This window comes from Marmota monax, unplaced genomic scaffold (genome assembly GCF_021218885.2).
Source record: "Marmota monax isolate L192 unplaced genomic scaffold, Marmota_monax_Labrador192_F-V1.1 WCK01_AAM20220418_F8-fsc00024, whole genome shotgun sequence".
Taxonomy (NCBI): Eukaryota; Metazoa; Chordata; class Mammalia; order Rodentia; family Sciuridae; genus Marmota; species Marmota monax.
This window is the reverse complement of record NW_026695224.1, coordinates 21,522,120-21,548,250: the sequence shown is the minus strand read 5'-3', so window position 1 is coordinate 21,548,250 and position 26,131 is coordinate 21,522,120. Positions and strand designations below refer to the sequence as shown.

General features: G+C 41.3%; 1 protein-coding gene across 3 annotated transcripts in view; it reads right to left on the bottom strand.

Annotated features, from left to right (window-relative positions):
• Positions 1-26,131, bottom strand: part of Wwp2 (WW domain containing E3 ubiquitin protein ligase 2) — a 126,746-nt gene that overhangs the window by 26,156 nt on the left and 74,459 nt on the right. For all 3 annotated transcript variants that reach the window (XM_046434646.1, XM_046434644.2, XM_046434647.2), the window contains 3 exons: positions 25,238-25,365; positions 15,014-15,224; positions 2,061-2,150 (listed from right to left, as the gene is read on the bottom strand). In XM_046434646.1, coding sequence (XP_046290602.1) covers positions 2,061-2,150; positions 15,014-15,224; positions 25,238-25,365 — 429 coding nt within the window. The remainder of the gene's footprint in view (positions 1-2,060; positions 2,151-15,013; positions 15,225-25,237; positions 25,366-26,131) is intronic.

Here is a 26,131-nt window from a genome sequence, read left to right as displayed (position 1 = left end):
AGAATTGTATCTTTACTTCAGTTCCATACAAACACTCACCAGGTCAAGGTCTACATACCTTACAGACTAGAGAGTTAAGGGGCAGTAACAGCAGGTTCATAGAGTTCCTACTGCTTTCAAACACACACCTTGTAAATACACAAAGTGCAAGTGTGCGATACATACTGTTAATGTCAATGTTTGATTTATTACACAATTAGAGAAATTCAAATATTAACTAGGTATTTGACAATATGAAGAACATACTATTAATAAACCTGTGGTTTATCATTTTTAATGATAATTTTTTTACAAATACATATTAAAATATGGGTAAATGATATAATGAGATATGCTCCAAATTATCTAGATCAGAGTGTTGGGGAGGTGGATGAGGGTTATAAATCAGAAACCAGCAATTTTGTTCTACAAAGGGCCACAAGATAAATATTTTAGGTTTTGTAGGCCATACAGTCTCTGTTGCAATTAATCAGTTCTGCTTGAAGTATGAAAGCAGACGATATTTAGACAGTGAGCACTGCCAGGAATATGGCTCAGTGGTAGAACACTTGCTTAACATGCACAAGGCCCTGGGTTCAATCCCCAGCACTGCAAACAAAATAACAAACAAACAAACAAAAAATGAATAGGGCTGTATAAAACTTCATATAAAAAAAAAAAACAAACTTCATTTACAAAAGCAGGTAGAGGACCAGATTTTGTCCACATGCCATTATAATGTGCTGGCTCCCGGTACAGATAAAACAAAACCGGCCATGAGTTGATAACTGAAGCTGAACGTTGAGTCTGTAGGGGCTTATTATACTTGAAAGTTTCCAAAATAATACGATATTTTCCATCATTGCCACACAACACAATGTTTTAGTATTATTTTAAATTAAGAAGTCAATGTTTAACTCTGGTAACTTATTTAACTTCAAGTCAAAGCAGAAAACAGAGTGAGCACTAACGATGACAAATTATGAGTTCCATTCTGAGGCGGGCAAGGAAGAGGAGGAAAACTCAAGCACTCTACTGGAAACTGAAGCTAAAAGCAGCCCATCCATGGAAATTTGTAGGGCCAGAAGGTGAGGTGGTGTTTGCCTGGCACACGCCTGACAGCTAAGCCCAACAAAGCACCGGGGCTCTCCCAGTCTCCCTACCACTGACACCCTTCCTGGGCACACTCTGGAAGGGGAAATGCTCATATTTTATTCAGGAACCTTTCGTGGCTGTTCTAGTCGGGGGTGATTCTCTCCTGGCAGCAGAATACATTTTCTCAGGACTGGGAGATACATGTGCAAAGAACTTTCTGTCCCTGGCAAACAGGAAATCTAACCCCTTCTCCTTGAACTTGGACAGTCTTCCCTCCCCTGGAAGCCGCTCTCATCCTTTGGTTTTGGAGAACCCAACTGTGTTCTCACCAAGTCCAGCTGAATGAGAAGACTCTGCCTTTTGGGGCACGTTGGTGCAGAGAAACTCATCAGCCTTCTTTATCCACCTTCTCGTGCCTTTTTATCCCTCAGAAATTCCCTCTCTTCAGTGTGTGAGTGTGTGTGTGTGTGTGTGTGTGTGTGTGTGTGTCTGTCTGTCTTTGATGCCTGGGGTTGAATGCCTTATAGGCAAGCACTTTGCCACTGAGCCTACTCCCCAGAGATTCTCTAAAAATTCTAGTCCATTCTAAGAATGAGAGCAGGATTAAGGAAACGGATGAAAAAAAAAAAAAGTCAAATGATCCAAGATCAATATCACCATGCTTTGCTACCTTCAAAGAAATGAACTGAACACCTGGCCCTAAGGAGATGTCTCTGTATGGTGACGTGACTAAGGCATCAAGACGCTGAGGCCCAGAAGGCTTTCCTTGCCCGCCTACCTCCATGTCAGCTCTGAACCCCACTTAATACAGCCCATCACCATCAGTCATGGCCAACGCAATGCATGTAGAGAGAAAGGAAAACCGAGGAAAAAGGAGAGAAAGTTGATGGGGAAGGGAAAGAAAACCAAGGAGAGAACAGGGAGAAAGAGCTGTGGTAGGAAGTGGTGGAAAAGCCCCTGAGTGACTCTAGAATCTCAGGCCTTACCCCGGAGGAAGAGGCCGCTCCCAGGTGGTGGTCTTGGTGTTGTGGTCAACATAATAGACCCGGCCATTGGGCAGCTCTCGCTGCTCCCATCTGGAAAACAAAGCCAAGGAGACATGAGATGCATGGCTGTAAGGCAGAGCCCACCAGCCAGAAAACCCCTCACCACTAAATTTAGAAAAAGCAGTAAAGATGAAGCATCACACTGACCCAGTGGTCACACCAGCTCCCTGCTGTTGCTAAATGTGGCATCCAGGAACGTTTCTGAGGAAACTACAGTAGCCCCTCTTTGTGGGATCAGTGTACTGGGTCACAAAAAGTACCCTGTAAATCCCCTAAACCACCCACATGAGTCTACATTTGTGGATTTTTGAAATCAGTATTTCTTGGTCATATCAGGGTCAAAGATCCCTTTAGGAAGGTGATGACAGCTGAGGTTCCTTTCCTTCCAAAATACACTTAGGACAAAAATACATATGCAATTTCTGGGTTTTATGGACCTCTCCAAAGTTTATTTATGGACCCTCTTGCCTGTTCAGGGAACACACTCTGTTAAAGGCACAAATTATTTGACCAACCATGTTCTCCTACCATCATATATTTCGTGATCAAATTTGTTTAAAGCATGGGATTCATTCACAGAAGATCTTTACAAGAAATCCAGGTGATTCGAGAAACACGGCATACTATTATTTACTGACCACTCAAGAGGCCAGTCTATGAGAAAGTTAATATGAAACTGGGTGCTAAGAGTGGCTCATCTGTGCTAAAGGAAGGATGACAAGGTGGCAGGTGACTCAGAGAAACCATGAGCATGAACAGTACAAATACAGCCAAGTAGCACCACCCCAACATTCTTGTTATCTGAAACACCCTCCCTATAACCACTAACCTGGAATACAGCAATCTATACACAGAGAATACAAACATTTTTTTATAATGCTTATCACCCCCCCCCACCTCTTTGCTACTGGGGATTTAACCCACGGATATTTTACCACTGAGCTACAACCCAAGCCCAAGCCCTTTTTACTTTTTATTTTGAGACAGGGTCTTGCTAAGTTTCTTTGGACCTCACTTAGTTTGTTGAGGCTGGCCTCAAAACTTGCAATTCTCCTGCCTCAGTCTCCTGGGTGGCTGGGATTACAGACGTGCACCACTGTGCCTGCTCTGCTTATCACTTTAAAAAAGGATATTAATGGTCCCATGAGCCTTTGTGTTTTACATTGACTTCATTTACTTCTCCTTTAGGTACTGCCTAGAGGAAGGTGGCCTTTTCTTTTTCTTTTTTTTCCCCCACAGTAACAAGCAGGAGTTTATTAGAAAAAGTGAGAATTGTGGGGAAGGTGGCCTTTTCAAGGAAGCTTACATACAGTCTATTCTGCTATGATGCTTGTTTTGAACATGCCATTTTGTTCCAATGTAACTGATACATGAGAGAATAATATAATAAGAATTATGTGTTCACTTATACATGATTTTTATATGTGAGAAAGACTGGATGAACACAGAAACTTCCCTCTGCTAAACATGGTCACACAGAAGTACACAAAACGCAGTCATCCACCAGCCACCTCCATTTACCTCCTCAAGTTCTGCACCAGATGGTCCCACATGGTATGGATGGGACATGTTCCATCTGATTTCAGGATGAGTTACTTAGCTCACAGTAATAGCCACAAGCCCCTGCCCTCCCACCACCTGCTTCCACATGGTAACTCCAGGAACTGTCCAGGGAAATTGCCATTTGGCAGCAGGGCTCTGTACTTCTTAATCAATGAACATGTGTAAAGCTGTGCTACCATTAGTATTAAGCTCCTAGATGGTTTATGTGGCACTGACAAATTTCTTGAGTGCTAATCATTTTACCCATTTCTTCCCAGAAGGGCTATGGTTTTATTGCGTGATTTTGCTTAGCGGGATGATTCTTAGGACCACCTATGCTACCTACAGCAGAGATGACTGCATACTGAAGCATGTCCTTACTCTATTATTAAGCCTGCTGCATCTACTATGATAGATGTTAGCTATGTTCAGTGTCACTTTTCATTTAAACAGGGATGTATGATCATCATGCTACCATGGTCAGCCCCTAGAAACTCGTTCAGAAACAGAGATGCACGAAATTTCTAAAGCAAAGAATGAGACTCTGCAGTGAGCTGTGAACCAATGCTTCCCGCCACGCAACCCCTGTGTCCATCCATTGGTGGGAATGCCACCATCAGCAAGGGAACTGGAGCTCAGAGCAACTCAGCTCTGCCCCAGAAGCCCATGAGTTTGACCATACCTTGCTGAAAGGAAGAAAGGGAGGAAGAAATGAAATGTATAGGGACCAAACAAGTTATCTTCCCCGTCCTGATCTCAGAATCAAAGAGGTATCCCCAGCACTGACATCAAGGGAGGAGACCCTGCAGGACCAAGATGGCTGGGGGTATTATAATGGGACCATGGGGTTGATTTCTAGGCTGTCTTAATCTCAACCCTCCTCTCAGATACAATCCACTGAAAGAAGCTGCACTTTTTCCATCACAGGAAGGGCCATCTGTGAGGGCAGCCATGTCTGGTGGTTCCACACACACACAACCAAGAGGGGTCAGCTACGGGGCTAAGTACTAGAGTGCTACTGTTAAAAGAAAAACTTTAGACAAATCAAATATCACAGAGTTTGTCTGAACAAAGAATGATTCATGAATCAGGAAGCACTTAGAACCAGAAGGGGACCAGAGAGTTCAGCCCAGCACTGTGAGCAGTGACCTTCAATAGGCCAAGTGCAAAGTAGAGAAGTCATCTGAAGGGCTACAGCCAGGCTTCTGCCTTATTTACACAGAGTTTGATCAGTTGTCTACCTGTGGCTGATTGAAACCCAAATATCTGTTACCAAAAAATATACTCCTAAATTATATTTTAGTTGGTTTACACACTAGGTTAAGTTGCAATTTGTTCTGGAGAAATTCAAAGTATAAGACAGTCTCAAGCTATCTCCCACTTCCTTATCTGTACTGACACCACTAAAATGCACTCAGGAATACTTCCTCTCCTGGGTATGTGTGCTCACGTTCTAACTGGACAGATTCCTGGGGACCTGACCCAGATGCGTTGCTTCCTTCCAGAATACAAGGAAGATCCTCAGGACCCCATTTGGTATTTTATTAATATTTGTTAAAAGCGTAGAATCTCTTAGCAAAGTGGCAGATGAAAATGTAAGACAAGGAAAAGATCTTTCTCTGAATGCCCTTCAAAATTTAAAAAAAAAAAAGAAGAGTAACAAATATTGCAGCTCCAGAGGTTGGTATCTCACCTGTGAGGATCTGGTAGAACTTGTGAGCAAAGAAAGCAGGTGGCACATGGAGCCATTCGCTAAGTCACCAATCACCTTCTGCCTACTTAGGAAAAAGTAGCAAATCTGATACTCTTTTTATTCATCCAAATTTGGAAATAAGAAAGGCCAAGAGGAAGATACTTAGCTTAAAAGTAAGCATTAAAGCCAGCACAGCTTAATGCCTGTAATCACAGCAATTCGGGAGGCTGAAGTAGGAAGATCATTAAGTTCAAGGTCAGTCTAGGAAACTTAGAAACATTTTGTCTCCAAGTAAAAAAATAAAAGGAGTTAGGGGGCTGGGAATGTGGCTCAATGGGAGAGTACTTGCCTAACACATGCAAGGCACTGGGTTCAATCCTCAGAACCACATAAAAAAATAAATACATAGGCTGGAGCCATGGCTCAGTGGTGAAGTATTTGCCTAGCATGTATGAGGCACTGGGTTCGATCCTCAGAACCACATAAAAATAAATAAATAAAAGTACTGTGTCCATCTACAACTAAAAAAAAAATTTTAATAAAACAAATTAATTAAATAAAGGCATTGTGTCCATCTACAACTTTAAAAAAAAGGGGGGGGGGGTAGGAATGTAGTTCAATGGCACAGAATTCCTGGGTTCAATCCCCATATTACAAAAAGATAATAAAAGAGTGTTGAAATATGGAAATTCCTAGAGACAATGAAAGCAAACCTCTGACCCTAGTACAGTTTAGTACCTGAGAACACTTCAGCATTCCCCAAGAAGCTAGCTATAGCCTTCCCTTCCTTAGAAACGGGTTCTCTAGGCAGTTTTTAGTACAAAAACCCCAGTACCACCACTAATTTACCCATTCTGCAGTCACTATTTGGAAAACTGTCCATAATATTTGGATGAGATGCCCATTTATAAAGACAAATCATCTATTGTAGCAACTGAGATTTTAAAAAAAACTGAACACATTGTTCTTTTATCTAAAAAGTTCTTTTGTTAGAATTTTCATTTTGTAAGAAGAATCCACTTTTGACTTTGTTTATGTTTAATCTGAGTCAAGGGAAAAACCTTGGTTTCTTTATACTTTGGCTAATATTTTAATTTGAAGATAGGATAATACTTCAAATTCCACGAAGTAAAAGTCCTTCGTTGGCACAGTGGAACTGCCACATACTGCCAGGAATAGAATCGGTGTTTTCTCCTCTTCCCTTGTATTCCACAAAGTCCAACAGCTCTTTAGAGCATGCAGGCTTAGACAAGATCTTTTCTTCCCATCTTTAATTGCAGCTGATTCTAGAAATCAGTCTCTCTTTTAGTGCCTGCTATTGTCCAGCAAATCTTGGCACCCTTCTATGAATCCTCTTAATTGGCTTAGACAGAAAAATATAGTTATCAGACAAACAAGCTCTTTTCTCCCTTCTTTTTTCATATCTACATTTTTCCTATAAAAATTTCCTGTTCAGATTAATCATCCATGTGGGTCCTCCCTACTCTCTGGCCTGCCTCCCTCTAACTCTTAACTCCTTCTAACTCCCTGACCTGCCAGCTACACACAGATCATACAAGTGCCTTCCCTTCGTTCATGTGCAGCGGACAGTCATTCTACCATCAGCCACATGAGCCTCCAGCTTCTCCCTTCTTGGTAGCTGCTGGATGAAGCCTTCCAACTAGCTTGGCTTGGTCTCCCCACAGCAAGAAGGTGATGTCCCTTATAGCATCTTCTCCACGTTAAGATTAAAAAGCTTTTTAACTAACAGCCCAAAGGTCTCACTTAATACTGTATCTCAGTCACCCGGGCCCTACCTGCTCCTGCTAAATAGCCTTCTTTGATGCTCTCAGGGTTTAAAACATCAGGTTTGTTTCAGGTACCATCAACTCGTTGCTCTTTGGCCTTCAATAAATAATATTAAGTCAGATGGTAGACAACATGGGGTCTTTGTGTCAGAAAAAAATTAAATACAGTCTCCAATTTCAATTAATCTGACATAATTTTTATTTTGCCTAAATTATCTTTGCTCCTATGGGTGCCCTTTACTCCTCTGTGCATCTTCTCCACACTCAATCTCCCAATGATAGCCACCATTAAAAGGTTAAGGGCTAGAAAATAATCCCATCATTAGGAGGAGGTAGATCATCTCTATCCTATGTTATCTGAAAGGACAATGTCTGGTCACCTGAACCACACTTTCTTGCAGACTTCCTAAAAGGTCTTTAGGAAGTTAATCCTCCGTGGTCTGCCACTGCAGCACGTATCCACCCATCCTGGTCAACATAGTTCTTACTCAGATCCTCCTGTGTTTGGACAGAAACATTTCACCAAAAGTGGGATAAAATTGGAATGATTGGGGACGTGGGGGGAGGAACTCAGGTTAGTATCAGAATTTTCCTTAAATGATTCTTATAAATGCACAGGTCGGAATGCTCAAAAATTCAAATCTTAGTAAGGGAATTATTAACTTGTATTAGTCATCAATTTGTTCACTTTTTATTCCCCAGGCACTGGGCATTAGTAAAGATGACTCTCAAGCAAAAGACACTTTCTCCATTGGAGAACAATCAAGCCAGAACCTTTACACGCCCTACAAAAAACAAGTCTTGCTTATCAAAATCAACAAAAACATGGGGTGTCTGTATATGTGTAAAACTTTTACAAGTTCAGAATAAGGAAGAATTTTAGACAAGCTACAAGAGGCCTCTGAAAAAAATTGGCTATTTAAAATTTTAAGCTCCTGCAAAATAAAAGGCATCCCAACAAAGTGAAAAGACAAGCTATGAACTGAAAGAAAATATGTGCAATGCATGTAATTGAAAAGTGATTACTATCTAGCATATATGGAGAATTCTGCAAGTTAAAAAGCCAAAGAGGAAAATGGACAAAAATATATGAGTAGGTAGTTCACAAAAAAGGAAACCAAAGGACCAAATAAAAACCTTAAAAGGAGGTTCAATATCAATGGTAATCAATGAATCTCAAAACCATAGAAGATACCATTAATACGCATCGGACCAGCCAAAATGAAAAAAATCTCAGCTTTAGCAGGAATGCTCACACACGCTCAAAGGAGTGTGAACTGGTGATCTGACTTGAGAAAGCACTTGATGGTTTATCTGCCGACATCGAGGATCTTCATCCTCTACAATACAGAAATTCTAGTTCCAGGACATATTAAACAAACAAATATGTACACCATAAGGCATGCACAGAAAACCATCATTGCCAGCACTGTTTATAATTATGAAGAAACAAGATAATGGATACATTTTTACCTGTTCATACAACAGAATATCACGTAGAATTTTAAATGGACGTCCCAAGTTCCATGTTTCACTGTACATAGGGAATTGGATCAGAGAGGAGTTCACAGGACTGTCAAATGTACTGGCAAGGTCTTATTCACAAGGGTTTTATTTCTTTGTTGTTGTTTTAAGGGAGAACTCTAGCAAAAGCAGTGTAAAGCTAAAATCTGATAAAACTAACTGGCAAGCCCACAGGAATTTTCTTTTATTCATGGTACTGGGGGTGGAACCCAGGGCCTCACACATGATAGGCAAGTACTCTACCATTAAGCTATATCCTCAGCACTTTTTAATGTATCACCATTCTTATATGAATGTTTGCAATATTTTATCATAAAAATAAATAAGTTTGGGGGCTGGAGTTGTGGCTCAGTGGTAGAGCACTTGCCTGGCAAGTGTGAAGCCCTGTGTTTGATCCTCAACACCACAAATAAATAAATAAATAATCAATCAACCCATTGACAACTAAAAAATATTTTTAAAAATAAATAAATCAGGGGCTGGGGATGTGGCTCAAGCGGTAGCGCGCTCGCCTGGCATGCGAGCGGCCCGGGTTCGATCCTCAGCACTACATACAAACAAAGATGTTGTGTCCGCCGAAAACTAAAAAATAAATATTAAAAAATAATAATAAATAAATAAATAAATAAATCGGTTTTAAAGCCCATACTGTAAGGTGATCAAATTTTGGTAGATGTGTGCCAACATGTGAATGTCTGCATATGTGGCCTCAGGCAAATTTCTTGATGTTTCCTCACTTGCATGATGCAGATAAAAGTAGCTACCTTGAAGCATTGTGAGGATTGCATGAAATAATCCATATATAGAACTTAGCAGTCCCCAACACACTGTAAAGGTTTATAACAAATGGTGGCTCTTATTAATGGTTCAGGAAAAAAACGTGCACAAACTGTATAAAAAAACACCAATGGTAAAATTTGGGTGGGTGTTTGTTACTGTCATTGTTGTCATTGCTTCTCTTCTTCTATTTCTTTTCCAGTTTTCTATCAATGGCTTTTATAATCAAATGAAAAAGGACACTAAAATTTTAAGGGCAACTGAAAATGTGAAATCACGTATCTACTCAGTAGATGCACACTTATCACTCCATCTCCCTGGAGGTAAGGATGGAAAGAGAAACACAATAAGCCCTGCTCTGAAGGAGCTCTCAAGAAAGCTCAGCAAAAATGAAAATTAGCAATAATGAGAGATTACATTCATGTGAGCCTTTGAAAATAAGGCTGTAGAGTCTTCTGAAATAAGGCGTGTGTGTTCTGAGACAAGGAAAGGAAGCCAGAGTGCATACTTTTCAGCAAGCCCTGGGCCTGTGATAATCCTTGCAAAATCAAGGACTAACCCATATTCAGCAATAAGCAAGCTGAGAGAAAGACACAGATTCCCCAATAGTATTCTTTCATCTAGTGCAAAGTAATCCACAGTACAAACTCTTTCAGTTCTGCAAGCAGAAAAGAATAGAAGGTTCTCAGCACTTAGAAACTTTGGTGGCTTTGACACTGTCACAACATCCAATTATAGAATCTATAGAGTCTTCCCCTTAAACAGAGTATAGAACAAAAGCATGGGTTTGCAACAGACTGAAATTTAAAATTAAAACAATACAACAGCAACAATAATAACAAAGGACAGACTCTTTGCAATTTGAGAAGCACTGTTTTAAAACTCCTTGGGTAAGACTGGCTACCACTGAAATTGAGTTTGGAATGGAATTTGATGGCAGTGGCTGGTTTATAGCTTAGCAGAGAAGTTCCAAATTCCAGTTGTAGGGTGTCTCTACAAACAAAGTACCAACTCTTTTAAGAGACGGTCGCCCTTTATAGTGTCTTAAGGACCACTTCAAGAAAGTGTCTTTGGACCTCCATAACTGGACTTGGGGACAGGGCAGATGGCAAATCCCAAAGATCTAGAAAACACCCCTCCTCAATTAATTCTACTCTGAGGCAGGAAACAGACAAGGCAGCCAATGACTGCAGGAGAAAAAGGCTGGTGTGAAGTGGCAGAGCTGAGGTAAGTCGGCAGTCCAAACACAACGCCCTGCCTTATGTAAGAAACCACAGCAGTGTGCCGGCTGCCAGGCTCAAATAATGCGCCTCTGTGCGCGAGGGAAGGAGGGAGCTGCAGAGACCAAGGCGCACTTGGAATTTATTGAAGCCATGTACACACAGTCTGTTAATGAGCATTCGGTCCCCAAAGTGGGCTCAGAGCTGACAAAAACCAGATACAGGGCCAGTGGACCAAAGTGGCCTCACTTCCCATTCATTGCCCCTTGCCTGGAACACTATCTCGCATGTCTCCCCAAAGGGTCTGCCAGTCCTTCTTTAATAGAAATTTGCAACCTGGAAATTCCACACCCTTCCAGTGGCTTCTTTTGTGCTAATTAAGTTAAAAACTCCAGAAATCAGGAGGGTTTAGAGACAGGGAGAGAAGAAAAGAATGAGACTTTTATTTGGACTTAGGCTGTCCAGGTTTCAGTGGCCTATGACCCTCTGTGCAAACTTCCGGAGGGAAATGTGGGATCTAAAACCTATATCCATGGGATCTCCAAGTGAATCCTGCTCCCATCCCTCGGTTAAGAGATTGAGGAGTTGAGGAGATAAAGTTGGAAACAGAATCCACTGGAGGCCTTAGAAAGCAACCTAGTTTAACTCAGAAATGCCTTAGCAAAGAGAAGCCATGCTGCATGTATCTGCCAGGACATGAGGATCTCTTGTGAACAGGGAAGAGTGTTCTGATTTATGAGAGACACGGATTTGTTAGTCAACCCAGTGAATGGCAGAGTTAGGCTTAACTTTCTTGCTCTAGGGACAAAAATGCAATATTCTAGTCACAGTTGCTCTTTCTCTGAGGCGTCACAGAAGCATAAAACATTCATCCCGGTGGAGGAAAGGAGGGGAAAAAACAACATATATTCATTTATTCATTACAAATATGTCTTGGGGGGCTACTCTGTGCCAGGCACCCTGCCATCTTGGCATTTATAGCACAGCAGGGCAGAGACATGAACAAGCAATTACAGACGCAAACAGACACATGTGGAGGTTTACCTTCATCTACCAAGGGTAAGGGGAGGATTCCCTGAAGAATTACCGATTAGGTGAGACTTGAAGATGTACAGGAATAAATGGACAAAATGTCCAGGACGCTTTTCAGCTTGGGGTAGGGTCCTTATTCCAGAGAGAGGGTGGAGCATTCGTCAAACTAAATTATCATAGCTACAGCTCCGTGAGCAAAGCAGAGTGGCTTCCACTGAGGGCTGGGTAGGGAGGTAGGGTCTTATCGGAATTTAACCCAAAGGACAAATTAGCCTTCTAAGCAATGTAAAGTCATGCTCAGAATTTCATTTTAAAGGGTTAAAATAAATCAGGAAAGGGTAAGAACAGTCATTTAAGTGACAGGCAGTGGTACATGAAGCCACGTTATGTAAGAGAGAGAATCATTCTTTCATTTAACCATTTCCTATGGTCCCGCCATGTGCCAGGCACTGTGCTAGGCACAGCCATATAGTGGGAAATTAAAAGACATCATCCCTACCCATGTGGCACCTACACTATCATAAAGGAGACAGCACTCATTACATCATTTTTTTAATTACACTTGTGATGAACGCTAGGAAGGAAGCATGGAGAGCTGAAAGCAGGGCTTGATAACTAGATGGATGTCAGGAAGGAGTGACATGTGGATGGCCTGACAGTTGCCTGGGCAGATGGTGGTGGCATTATTAAGAGAGAACCGATTCTAGCCTGGATGGGGAAGGCAGGATGATAAGTTCCTTTTTAGACAGCTAGGGTCAATATACCCAGGTGCAGCAAGGGGCTCGAGAGATAGAAATGAGAATTGGCGTCAGATCCCAAAGGAAGGCAAGGGAATAGACAAGGAAACCAGAGGGAGAACACTGAGTGCCCAGAGCAGACCCGGCAAAACATTCTGAGTACGATGATCATCTCTTGGTTAGCATAGCATTTGCAATGCCCAGCCCTGGACTTGCCATCTCTGAAATGGTAACCGATATTTTATTTAATGACAAACTGGATCATATGAAATCATTAGTTGAACTTGGGCACTAGAATATGTTTAATTTAAATGCTACAAATTTATATATCCTCAAAAAAGATGAAAGCATTCTGCAAATTCAAAAAGGTGCATTTCCTATGAGGTGACACTCTGCCACAACATAATCTCTGCTGGTATTTGGGTTAGTGTGATAGATTTCATTCTCTTGTTGGTCCCTGACATCCCAAAATCAAGGTACCAGGAATGAATTAATAATCCACCTTGTCTGAATCTTCTAAACTTGTAAATAGCTGGGGTCACTGTAGAAACCATGTCTTTCTAGCTTCCAATACATATGAGCCAACCAAAGCCTGCTGTCCTCACTACCATCCACTCAACAGTGTGGGTGGCCAACTCCAGTTAGGTAGCTAGCCATTTCTAGGCCCTGAGACAATCCTCAAGGTATTGAGTACTCTAGTCAACTCAGAGAAAGGCACTGAGAGCCTGTCTGGGCTGGAAAAGTGGCACTCCGGTATCCTCCTCCGGATCATCATACATGTTAAAGTAGGCAGCAGCCACCCCAGACCCGCACATGGGCTTTGTCACGTTCCAAATGCTCCAAGGAAAAGACGTTATTCAAAAGCTACCTCAGAAAAGTGTTTCAGCCTCTGGCTAGAGGAGGGAGGGGAATCGGCTTCCCTGGGCTGCTCAATCTGCCAGACTGAGAATAAAGAGTGTTTTCAGAGTCTGGAGTTTTCCAGCTGCCTGGAAACAGGAAGTGCCCAATCCAGGAGAACAGTAACCCTCACACACGCCCTACATAAAGACATGTTGAGCCATTAGCCCTAATTGCCTGTGACTGACATAGGAGTGAGGCCGGCCTTCCAGGCATTGGCTCAGCAGAAAGAAAACAAACAGCTCACTAGGGACACAGGCAGCCATTTTCTCTCCTTTCTGCCAAAATGATTCTGCTCTGTTTTCCCCCAAAACTATGCCATACAGATTTGAGATGACAAACGAAAGGTCTTTCGAGTATTCTGTACCACATACAATAGAAAAGACATCTCCACAGGGAGTAACCATAACTAGCTGGATCGTAACCATCTTGCAAAATCAAAAACTTGAGCTACCTCTTAACACCTCCAATCCTCACAGGGGTTGCAATACTTTCCGTCTGATGGACACACTTTATTGAGGGATAAGAATTAGGCAGCATGCCAAGTGCTGGGGTTAAAAACACCTATGCCCTCATGCTTCATATTTTAACAACTGAATTTTCAGAAGCACCTTTAAGAACAATATGGCACATTGCACATCAAGCAAAAGACCTCACATCCTTCTGATTTGTGAGAGACACGTATTTGTCAGTCAACCCAGTGAATGACAGAGTTAGGCTTAACTTTCTTGTATCATGAGGGCTCAGAGGACACACACTACCACCAAGCCAGCTTCAGCCAGATCACCAGTCATTATAGCAATATGGACAATGGCTTCTTCAGTACCAAACTGGTAACCGGGATGGACAATGTGACCAGTTCTGGCTATGATCAGCAGTCACCAAGACTTTGTTTTCCAGGCCAGAGGCATTCTCTTCCTTACGGCTCCTTCACAAAAACCTCTTCAAAAATGCCCTTACTGGGTATAATGCCCATCTTTTGGCAAGCACTTCACATACACCATCTTATTTAAGTCCCTTAATTTCCTGGAGAGATGTGTATGCTTAAAGTCACTTCGCCAAGGCCATACAACCGAGGTGGCAGGGGATTCAATCCCAGGTATATGGTTCCCAGGTTCCTGCTCTTAATCTCCAGTTACTATATACTCAAACTTGAACTTCTTTTTGGATTACTGGGGTTATTATCTTCTCATCTAAGGTCTTTAGCATCAAATTTAATTTCAAACTAAAAGATGGCCAGAAAACTAGTAGTCCGTGTTAACATCAGCCCCAGCTACGGGAATAACGTACACGAATGTTCAGTACTTAAAGCCCAAGTCTTCCAGAGGTTGTTAAGATAAAGCTGAAGAAAAGAGCTGTTTTCTGGCAGAATTCAGAGGAACACCCTCCCACAATCCAAGAAGGCAAAATGAGCTCCTTGTTCCATAAAAGCCACTCTCTTTGAGTAAAGCTGTTCATTTCAAGCCATGGCATAAGGTAGCATTGATTCTGCCCAGATGATTTAGATTCTTTTTAAGACTTACGTAGAACAAGCAGTTCTTCCACTTCCCTTGCTTCTATGCACAGTGGCCTCCCCTGGGACAACTGGCTACTAGGTAATAAATAATCATGTTTCTTTTGATCCAGTGAAGGGGGCTCAGTCTTTGAGAAGGATAAGGCTTCTGTTGGACAGAAGGCTACTCACCCAGCAGGCAGAGCATCGGGAGCCTGGGCAGACGCCGGGAGCTGCTGTGTCCCAGAAGTGCTGGGTTCCTCTCCTTCAGCAGGTGTGGCTGGAGCAGGCAGAGACGTTGTGTTGGAGTTTGGGGTCACACTCAAGGCTGCAGGAGATGGGGACGTCACACCAACAACAGAAGATTCTTCAGGATCAGAGGCTGCAGTGGGTTCATCATTCACTGAAAATACCCAACCATACTTTAAAAGTCAATGAAGAAGAACAATTCTGTTTACATTTACATTTACTAGGTCTTTCTCGCTTATTTCGCTAACAAAGTATCTACATTATTACCCTTGGTAGATCAGGCCAATAGTAAAAAGTTTTACAAAATAGAACTCTGAAAATACAGCAGGGCTGGGGATGTGGCTCAGCAGTAGAGCACTTGCCTAGCATGTGTGAGACACTGGGTTCTATTCTCAGCACCTCATATAAGTAAATAAATGAAATAAAGGGCCATCAACAACTAAAAAAAATATTAAAAAAGAAAATACAGCAAGTCTTGTCTGAAGGAAACTGGAGGATGAGTCTGAAATAAATATAGTATTTATTATCTTTTAAATAATTCTATTAGGTTTTTCTAACATGCTATGGTTACATTCATTACAATAAAATAGTAGGAAGGATGAAGATAACAGGGAAGCATGTTGGTGGCAAATGAAGCAAGTCCAAGGCCAAGTTTATAGGGTCACATCCTCTTCCTTAAATCTGCCATCTGTCTGCTAGACACAAATGGCACCTCCCTTCAAACAACTCCAAACACAGGAAGAGGCAAGCCCTAATCATGGACTTGTCTTTTAAAGGCTTCTACCAAGAAGGAAGGTGAAAATACTCTGGATGAAAAAGAGGGGCTCAAAAGGTCTTGTCTCCAAGGTAGCAACAAGACAAAGAAATAGAAGTGAAATAAGCTAGTTCCCAAGTCTCCTTATTTCACCATGTCTTCATGTCTTTGATAATCACTTATGCCCACAAGGACCTCAAGGTACTGCAATACTCCAAAAGGATCAAACAAGGTTTCAAGGAATTACAATTGTAGGAGGCACATGCACAGAGTTTTTAGACATATGTGACTGCATATGTGTATGTTTTTATTAGAACTTCATGAGAAAACATCGTCATTTAGTCTCATCTTCCTAATTCAGAAATTCATTCTGAAGTTTCCCTAAGAAAAAGAGTATCCAGATTTCTTCTCAAACATTTCTTCTGACAGGGCATACAGAACCAGTCCAGTATTGAGCAGATGTACTTTCTTTTTTTTAAAGTTGTAGACGGACACAATATCTTTATTTTTATGTGGTGCTAAGGATTGAACCCAGTGCCTCATACATGGGAGGCAGGTGCTCTACCACTGAGCTACAGACCCAGCTGGAGCAGATGTACTTTCAAGAAAGTTTTTCTAATATTAAGCAGAATTCCACTAGCGAGTCTAAGTCTCTCACCTCCAAAGCAATTCACAATGAGTATGTGGTATATTTTCTGTTTCTCATTAGTCTTCTTTTTTCCAGTAAGAAGGCTCACTACTTCCTCAAGGTTTCTAAACCACCTTTCCTTAACCTCTAGCGCTCTCCCATAGATACCTTCTGCCATCTCTACTAATCAATGATATCAAGAACTGAACATAAAAACTAAACATAATAAATCAGATGCCATCAAAACAGCAGAGTCAGATTACCAATTTAAATGGGACTAGTTAATATTTACAGAACACTGGGGTACATCCCAAACAAGGAGAAGGCACTTTGGATTATCCCATTGAAGCTTCACACACAAACCTACAAGTTAGGTAGCACTGATGAGCCCCATTTTACATTGAGGAAACTAAGGACAAAAGAGGGAAATCAACCACTAGGGTTACAGAGCATCTAATTCCCACCCTGCTGTCTGCCTCCAAGGTTTAAACCAGTCACTCACTCACTACACTCTACTACTTCTCTGCAGGTCCTTTAGTGTGACCTAGACTACAACTCTGAGCAATCACTAGATCCTACTGGCTACCTGGCCTGGGGGTCAGGGGAAACTAAAATGTCTTCACAGGACCTGACGCCAGCTTGATCTTAACAAATGCATTACAGCTTAAGCTGGAGCCGTCTCCGATCTATTCACTTGCTTTTTTCCCCATGTGAGGGCTAAATTAGGTTTAGTAAATGAATAAATCTTGTGTCATTAATGTTTCCCCAACATAAATGCAACACTTCATATTTACGTTCCTTATTCTAGCTCAACCAAGCTAGTAACACACAACAGATGGCCATTCTCTTTAGGCAGATCTATACATTTTACTCAATTCCAACTTCTAAAAAAAGATCCCATAGCGGCTTTTTTCAGAGCTAGATAAATTCATTCACAAATTTATAAGGAAAGCTAAAGTATGTATGAGTGAGTAGCCCTGAAAACTCTAAAGGAGAAGAGAGTTGTATGTTTGTTGGGGAGTTTATTCTCTAAAGTATTGAAACATATGATCAAACTGCAACAATTAAAACATGATACAGATGCATGAACAGGCAGACATCAATTAAATAAATAAGAAAGCTCAGAACCAGATTTTTAAAATAATCCAATGGAGTTTGCAAAATAGTCATATTCTCATTCTATCATGCTGTCTTCATTTATTGGCTGGAATACTTTGAAAAAAAGGAACTTCCTTTTAGCAAATCTCTGGCCACCTTGAGGTTTAGTTTGTGAAGGAAAAGCAGAACAAATGCTTGATTCTTTTCTTTTATTTACCAGTCTGCAGAATGATGAGTTGATTTCCTTGCACTGTTTAAAAATGAGCCATGGGGCTGGGGCTGTAGCTCAGTGGTAGAACACTTGCTTCGCACATGTAAGGCACTGAGTTGATCCTTAGCACCACATAAAAATAAACAAATAAAATAAAGGCATGCTGTCTGACTACAACTACAAAAAATAACTTTTAAAAAAATGAACACGAAGTTTCACTTTGTTTAAAAATCATTATGAAGTTCTAGACTTCAACATTTAAAGTATTTCAATCTATTACCATAATGTTCATATTGATACTAAAACTGTCCCCATCTTTGGCTGTGGCTAGTGGGCACACAGCAAGGGGGCAAAGCTCAAGTTCGCTTCAAGTTCTATAGAAAAACTATTAAATGGGAAAATGCTGAACAGTGTATGCATTTGTTTGTGTGTGTACATATACACAGATGTGTGTATATACATATATGTACACACATCTACATTGTAGTATTTGTGTGTTTAGTAGTATTTATGTTCCTTATTCTAGCTCAGCCAAGCTAGTAACACACAACAGATGGCCATTCTCTTTAAGCAGATTTTTACATTTCACTGTGAAGATATATGTGGTTTTTCAAAGAACATCTATACATATGTAGATGTATTCAAAGAATATCTTTAGAAGAATCACAAGAAACAACAGTAACTGAAGACTGGCAAAACAGGGAGAAAACATTCTTTATGCTGTGTAAGTTTCTATACCTTTAAAGTTTTAATTATGTGTATGTACTATTATTTTTAAATAATGATTATGAAATTGTTGGCTGGGAAAAGACAAGAGCAGAGTCCAGGGCATGCTGATGCAGAAGCACCTTTAATCAACACGATCTGGATCTGACTGTTCGTGCAGCTGCAAACCTAGTTAGAATGGTTCCCAGCAGATCTGCAACTGCCCACTGGACTCACCAGAGGAGCTCAGTTGTTGAAGAATTCTGTGCCACACCTGAGTTCAGATTTGGAAATAGAGAAATGTGAAAGCCAGATATCCTAACCCTCATGAGCTTTTTTACACCTATGTTGACACTCTTCCACTGTGTATGTGTGTGTGTGTTTGGGTGGACAGTCATGCACCACATAAGAATATTCTAGTCAAAGAAGGATGCATAAGATAGTGGTCCCATAAGATTATTCTGCCTAGGGATGGGGCTGTAGCTCAGTGGCAGAGCACTTGCCTATCAAGTGTGAGACACTGGGTTCAATCCTCAGCATCACATAAAAATAAACAAAATAAAGGCATTCTGTTTATCTACAACTAAAAAAAAAAAAAGATCATTCTGCCCAGTGACACTACAACCATCTCAGTGTAAAAGTACAGTCTACAGTGTCTGTCCAATGATGAAATCACAGACACATTTCTCTGACTGCATACCATCCTTCAGTAACATGTAACTGTATATGCCTATTCTTAGAACTTGAGAGCTTTACCTCTGAGGTAAATCCACCCCCATCACAGCTTCCAGCTAGAATAAAACGTACCTACTGGCCATATCATCACCCTGGTAAACTAGTGACAGGGCACATACTCAAGCACGACAGGGCTTCAAATACAGAGAAAACCTGGACAGTCACAATTTCATCACGCCTTGCAGAACCGCTGTGTTTTACTTGTCGCTCTGCTTAATACAGTCCATGTTTTCTCACCTCTAACCCTAAACATTTGATGTGCACCCTTCATCTGCCCCAAGACCCTTCTTGGGAGTGAGGGCACATCTGCCTACCTCCTGTTGCACTACTTCCCCTTTCCATCTCCTCTACCTCTTACCTCCCAACATGATGTGCAGGAAAGCAGCCAGCATCACTCACCATGACTTATAATCAACTGTACTTCCCTGGAGGCCCCTCCCCACCACTGCAGCCCCAAGTAGTCATTCCCCTATGCAGAGCCCACAGCCCCTGTGGTCTCAGCTCCTCATCCCAGAGCCCCTGTGACATCTGTGCTGGAACTTAGCTGAGGTGTATTTTCAACTTCCAGAAAGAGATTATAGGGCAGAGGACTTATCTTACACTTTTTTACATTACATTGTCAATCTGTTTAGCAAAATAGCATTTGATAAATATCTATTCAACAAATACTTGTTCAATAAACCTAATAACCTAGCAAAATAAAAATATATGACACTGTGAGACACTTATCGTTTGCAAAACAGGTTCTTTAAAGAAAAGCTAGGGGGATAATATAACATATTTAGAAGTTGAAAACTTGGTATGCCCGTCACCCAATTTCCCCTAATAATACTATCTTATATAACCATGGCACATGTCAAAGCAAAATAATCTATTCGTATTAAGTATTAATATATTAATAACTAGACTTATTAATATTATTAAGAACTAGAGTCCAGACATCATTTGGATTTTGCCAGCTTTCCTACTAGGGTCCTTTTTCTGATCCAGGATCCATCCAGTCCAGTATCATCCACAGCCATTAGCAAGCACATTTCTATTCACTCATGTAATCTCCCAACAGCCTCGTGAAGAAGATACTATAATGCCCATTTCACTAAGGACAAAACTGAGGTGTCTGGAGGGACCACTCAGAGATGCCACACAGTCAGCAAGCAGCAGAACCAGGCTGCCCACCCAGAGCACCATGAAGTCAAAACAGTGGAGAAGGAGACATGAAGCTGGCTTAGATGACTTCATTGCATGGGAAGAAAATCTGGGCTCCAAGGGTAGTTGGGGTAGTAGGTGAAAGGCAGTTGAACAGCTTCTGGTTTCTGCAACTGTGGGTGTTTCCCAAGCTCCCTCTGCAATGTTGGCTAAACACTCACTTTATGAATCACATATTCACTCAGAACTAAGACACGCTCTAGTCACTGTAGCAAAAAAAAAAAAAAAAAAAAAAAAAGATCAGGAATTGGAAATTCTTTTTCTTAATCCTGGCATGATGCCAGCTCGATGCACATTCCTGGATGTTCAGGTCTGGGAGGTAGAGCACAGGCTCATGGTGCACACACCTGGGGTCTCTTCAGTCCCCATACTCGGATATGAGGGAGCAACTGCCAACAACAATGGCTCATTAAAAAAGAAGATAAGCTCCCAACATGATGTGCAGGAAAGCAGCCAGCATCACTCACCATGACTTATAATCAACTGCACTTCCAATGCAGATGTTTGCTCAGCTCTGCAGGAGAGCAACCAAAACTAGAAAGAAATTTCATTGTCAGCATGCCATAGAATGGTAAGGCTCACACAGAACAGTGTTAGTGGCAAAAAAGAAAAAAGACTTAAAAATGGACAAAGGCACACCCTAACTGACTGATGGGAAAATTAAATCCTTCCCTGGTACTCAGGCATGGTCATGCATGCTTATAATCCCAGCAGCTTGGGAGGCTGAGGCAAGAAGACCACAGGTTCAAGGCTAGTCTCAGCAACTCAGTGAGACTTTATCTCAAAATTAAAAATTTTAAAAAGGGGTTGAGATGTAGCTCAGTGGTAGAGGATCCTTAGGTTCAATCCCCAGTAATATGTCCCGCCCCCCAAATAATCCTTCCCTGGTTAATATATAGATTAATGCAATTTCCATTTCCATTCCAGGAAGCTTCTAGGAATTCAAAGCCTCAAAGTCCAAAATTTGTTTTGAAAATCTATCAAAGAGAAAGAGTAATAAGTAGATTTAGCCCTCACAGACATTGAAAAACCACATTATAGTACATCAATAATCAAAACCATATGGGATTTGCTCAAACACAAGAAATGAAGAAATTCTCACTGTATATAAGAATGTGATAATAAACACTAAGCAAAATCACAGTGGAAAAAGACTAATTGCTGTCCTGCGATAATAGGATTCAAATATAGAGAAAAATTAATTTAGGGCTAGGTACGTAGTTCAGCGGTACAGTGTTTGCCCAGCATACACAAAGTCCTGAGTTCAATCCCCAGTGCCAAAAAAAGAAAAGAAAAATGAAAGAGAGAAGAGGGAAGAAAAGAAAAGAAACTAAAAGGGAAGGGAAGAGAAGATGAAAGGAAAAGCAGTGAGAGCAAATCATGAGTTACCACTAGCAAAAATGACAAGCCAATATTTATAAGGTTGCAGAAAAAAATAAATCTCATGAATCACTTTACAAAAAAATATTATACTGCTTTGGACATATAAAAATGATTCTCTTGGAAGATAATGTGATAATACATAGTAGATCTCATTTTTTTAAATTCTTTTCTTTTGACTCAAGAATTTTACTCATTGGGCTGGGGATGTGGCTCAAGTGGTAGCGCGCTCGCCTGGCATGCGTGCAGCCCGGGTTCGATCCTCAGCACCACATACAAAGATGTTGTGTCCACCGAAAACTAAAAAATAAATATTAAAAATTCTCTCTCTCTCTCTTTAAAAAAAAAAAAAAAAAAGAATTTTACTCAAGAGCTGGGTACACTGGCACATGCCTGTAGTCCTCCTAACTACTAGGGAGGCTGAGGCAGGAGGCTGGCTTGAGCCCAGGAATTCAAGGCCAGCCTGCACAACACAATAAGGCTCTGTGTCTCTACAAAATAAATAAATTTCACGCAAGAAGAAATAAACCTATATGCAGAGATGTTTACAGTAAAATTTTGTTTTATGACAGGAAAAGTTATACAAGATTTGAGGAATGGCTAAATTAATTATGGCAAATTAACTGTAAAAAGAGGCCACTTTTTAAAAAAGTAAACAAGAGGACCACATAGATGTATGGAGTGTGTTTAAAAAAATAACATAGTGAATAAAAACATATATCCATGCTGCATAGCCATCACTGTAGGAAATTATTCACAAAGATAAACTAACTCTCTGTGCTAGGTACCAGGCCAAGCACTCTACATTTTTATATTGTTTGTAACAACTCAAAAGATACATAGTCTTGCCCTAGCTTTAAAAGTGAGAAAAGCAAGGCCCAGAGAGTTACTGGGCCTCCTCTACATACTGCACCTGAGTAGTCAGGATCTGACTGCAGCCAGGGTGACCAACATGCATGGAAATTACATTTATGGGAGAAGTAACACATGACTTTTTTTGGGTAAAGTTCTCAGTAAGAAATTAGAAAATAAATCATTCTAAAGTCTCAATGAAGTGCTATACCATTAGTCTATTTCTCAATTGCTACCACTTCTAAAACTTAGAAATATTATGTTTATATAGACAGGCTGCCATTCACTCTTGTCTTATGAAAATGGATACTTTACAGTTGTGACAACATGAAAAAACCACCTGGAACTCAGCTCTGGTTTTGCCCAAAATGTCTTTTTCATGCATAACTACAGCACACAGCCCAAAAGGCCTGTTAAAGAAATCCTGTCTGTGAACACTTATTCAGGAGGCATGGCTGACCATGGTCCTCATAGGCCTACCAGCAGCACACTGAGGGATGAAAATATCTCCATTTGCATCCTCAAACTCCCTTCTGTCCTACACTGCCTAAGAGGGAGCTTCTGCCTGCTCTCCACAGGAAAGAGGAGATCTTCAGACACCCTTTGGATACACATGAAAGAGCCTGTGAAGTCCAGGTAAAGGTGAACCATCCCCATGCCAGAAAGGGGAGAGGCAGGGGCCAATATTCTAGAGGGCAGAAGGCCCTGAAGTACATCCACTGCCCTTCGTAGATGGTTGTAAGACCAGCTGAGGCATTCACTTACACCACCAAAGAACGTTTCCAAGGCAGTGTGGGCTAGGGACGTGTGGCTTTCTGAGGACATGGCCAGGCACCTGACTTGTTTGTTAGAACACAATGTTCCTGGATATAAGGACAAACAGTAAAGGTACCTAAAAATAAATGTAGGGGAAATAAAGATCTGTTCAAATTTCCAAGGAGAATGACTTAAAGATCATCGCCATATAAAGTCCATTCGCCAACAGTTTTTATAAGAAAAGCAGAGGAAACCACTGTCATAAACATGTAGACCCCAGGAAGGACAAAGTGGTTCACAGCTCAGCAATTACACCTGGGAAACAACTGGTTCCAAAAAGCCAGTTCCCTTTCTCCATTTGTAAATGCTGGCTCTCCTCCATGAGCAACTTATTTTTCTAAGTCTACTGATGATCACAAAGCTACACACGGGGGTGCTGGGGTTGTGGCTCAGTGGTAGAGCACTTGCCTGACACATGCAAGGCAGTGGGTTCAATTCTCAGCACCACATAAAAATAAATAAATTACACAATTAAAAAAAAAAAAAAAACTATACACAGTTCTCAATACCAGTCTACCTACAGCTACCAGGTCACAGTCACCTTTATGCAGATGGATACAATGGTTGACACAGGAGAGCCAGGCAGACTGAGACAGCAGCTGCTGGGCTCTTCACCTGCAGCTCATCTGCATCCCCAAGGCCCAGGGTGAACTTGGTTCCTTCAGGCAGGTCCCACCCTCCAGGAAGAAAGTCAGGCCACTGTGCTCACGGTCAGCCTTGCTGGACACAGGCCATTCCCCACTACCTGTCCCTTATAGACAATGAAGTAACCAGGCAACATAAGCTACTAGAGCCCTCATGGAATGCTGCTAAGAACTGAAAGTTCTTACCAAGCGACAAGTGGATTTTTTCTTCTCAGGAAGTTTGTCACACATAGGTCAGTACCCATGCAAAAATAATGCATATGTGACAAAACTACTAGTTCTGGATCTCTTGTCCTTCATGTTACAATTCTGCCATCACCAACAAGCAACTACAAAATTATGTCAGTGTCACTTATCAATTAAAACACCTGCATTCGCCTGACTATGGCTTATGGAAGTAAATATTCATGACCCTTCCCATCTGCCCCAAATTAAGACAAAAGACCAACAGACCAGTGGTCACTAAAGTTTTGACCATCTTCAAGAAGTTTAGAAAATGAATTTTTTTAAAAAAATTTCCTTTCTGATACTGTCCTGATGTGACACAGATGAAGCAGAACAAAAAATGATTTGTTTTGATAGAGGTCTTTCCCTTCCCACTTACATGGAAGCAGAACCAAATTCTGTTTGTGTGTGGATAGGACTATCAAATGGGCCCCACTGGAGTGGGGACAGCATGCTCCCCAGGGGTAATCTGGCTTCACAGTGGCCAGTCTGTGCCCAGACCCCTCCACAGTGCTACCATATTCTCCAACTCAGCTCTCAGCAACAAACTTAGTTTTCTCTTTCCCCCTAGTTTGACAATTTGCTTTCATTAAGGAATTTTTTAAAAATGAGTCATGTGTACACAAAATATCTTCCCCCAAAGAAATCCAACATTGATAAGATATGAATAGAAAAACAATTTTTTATTTCTGCACAAAGGAATATTTCAGACAGGTGCAACACTGTCTGAATTAGCCAGAGATCAAAGAAGGTGGGCCAATGGAAAGACTGATGGATTCAAACTCCCTTCAGTACTGGAGTCTTCTCACACCCTCCCTATATTCTGACACATCAGGCAGAGTCCCAAGTCCACAACAGGACAGGTAAGAGCACGGTGCTTTCGTCCAGGCTGGCATGCTGTGTCATCACTCACCTGTGCCATTGGCCAGGCCACTGTGGCTTGGGTTCTTGATGGGCTGGCGGTGTCGGTTCCTGGTACCAGGACTTTGTTCACCGGCTGTTGTGGTTGTTCTGGCTGAACCGCCTGAATGTCTGTGTGTCCTAGGGGTTCAAAGTGTAAAGCAGACAGACATAAGGCATGATGAAAAAGAAAGAAGCATGTCTTCCTTAAACCAGTGTCCTCCCTCTTTTGCTATTTATTGGAAACAGGACTTTAACAGCCCCTGTAGTTTTTGACCCAATAGAAGCTGGCTCCAAGCAGAGGCCCAGGGAAGCCTCCTTCTTGGTAGAATCCCAGGAGGCTGCTTTGTGTAAACTTTTCCACTTGAAGTAAACAAATTCGGAGTGATTTACCCCCACATCTGAAATAACTGGCAAAATAGCCTGTGACCATCTCACTATTTTTATTGGAAATAAACAAGAATCACTGGACAGGCTACAGAGGAGACATTTTCCCATTAGGCAAAAGGAGCCCAAACGTCTCCAAATCAATTTTCTGTATAGCTAGAAAGATGACTCCCCTGGAAACAGAAGTCAAGGGGTGTTAAACAACTTTAGTTGATGTGTCTGGTGACATGTTTTTTACCTAGAAAAGATGACTCAACAGCCCATCCAAGTAAGTGAGAACCAACACAGAAATGACTTGATCACAAAGACACTGTGGGATCTAGCAGAAGAAAACCTATCGGACACTTTCAGAGCACACAGGCGATGAGCAAGGTGAGCTCTTGCATTCTTTATGTAGCTGCCTTCATTCACTCACTCAGCAACATCTATGCCTCCCTGTTCCTCAGTTCAGCCGTTGCACCCAAGGGCATTATTCCACTACTGAGAAGTTATAAACCACTTTACAACAGTGATATGGTTT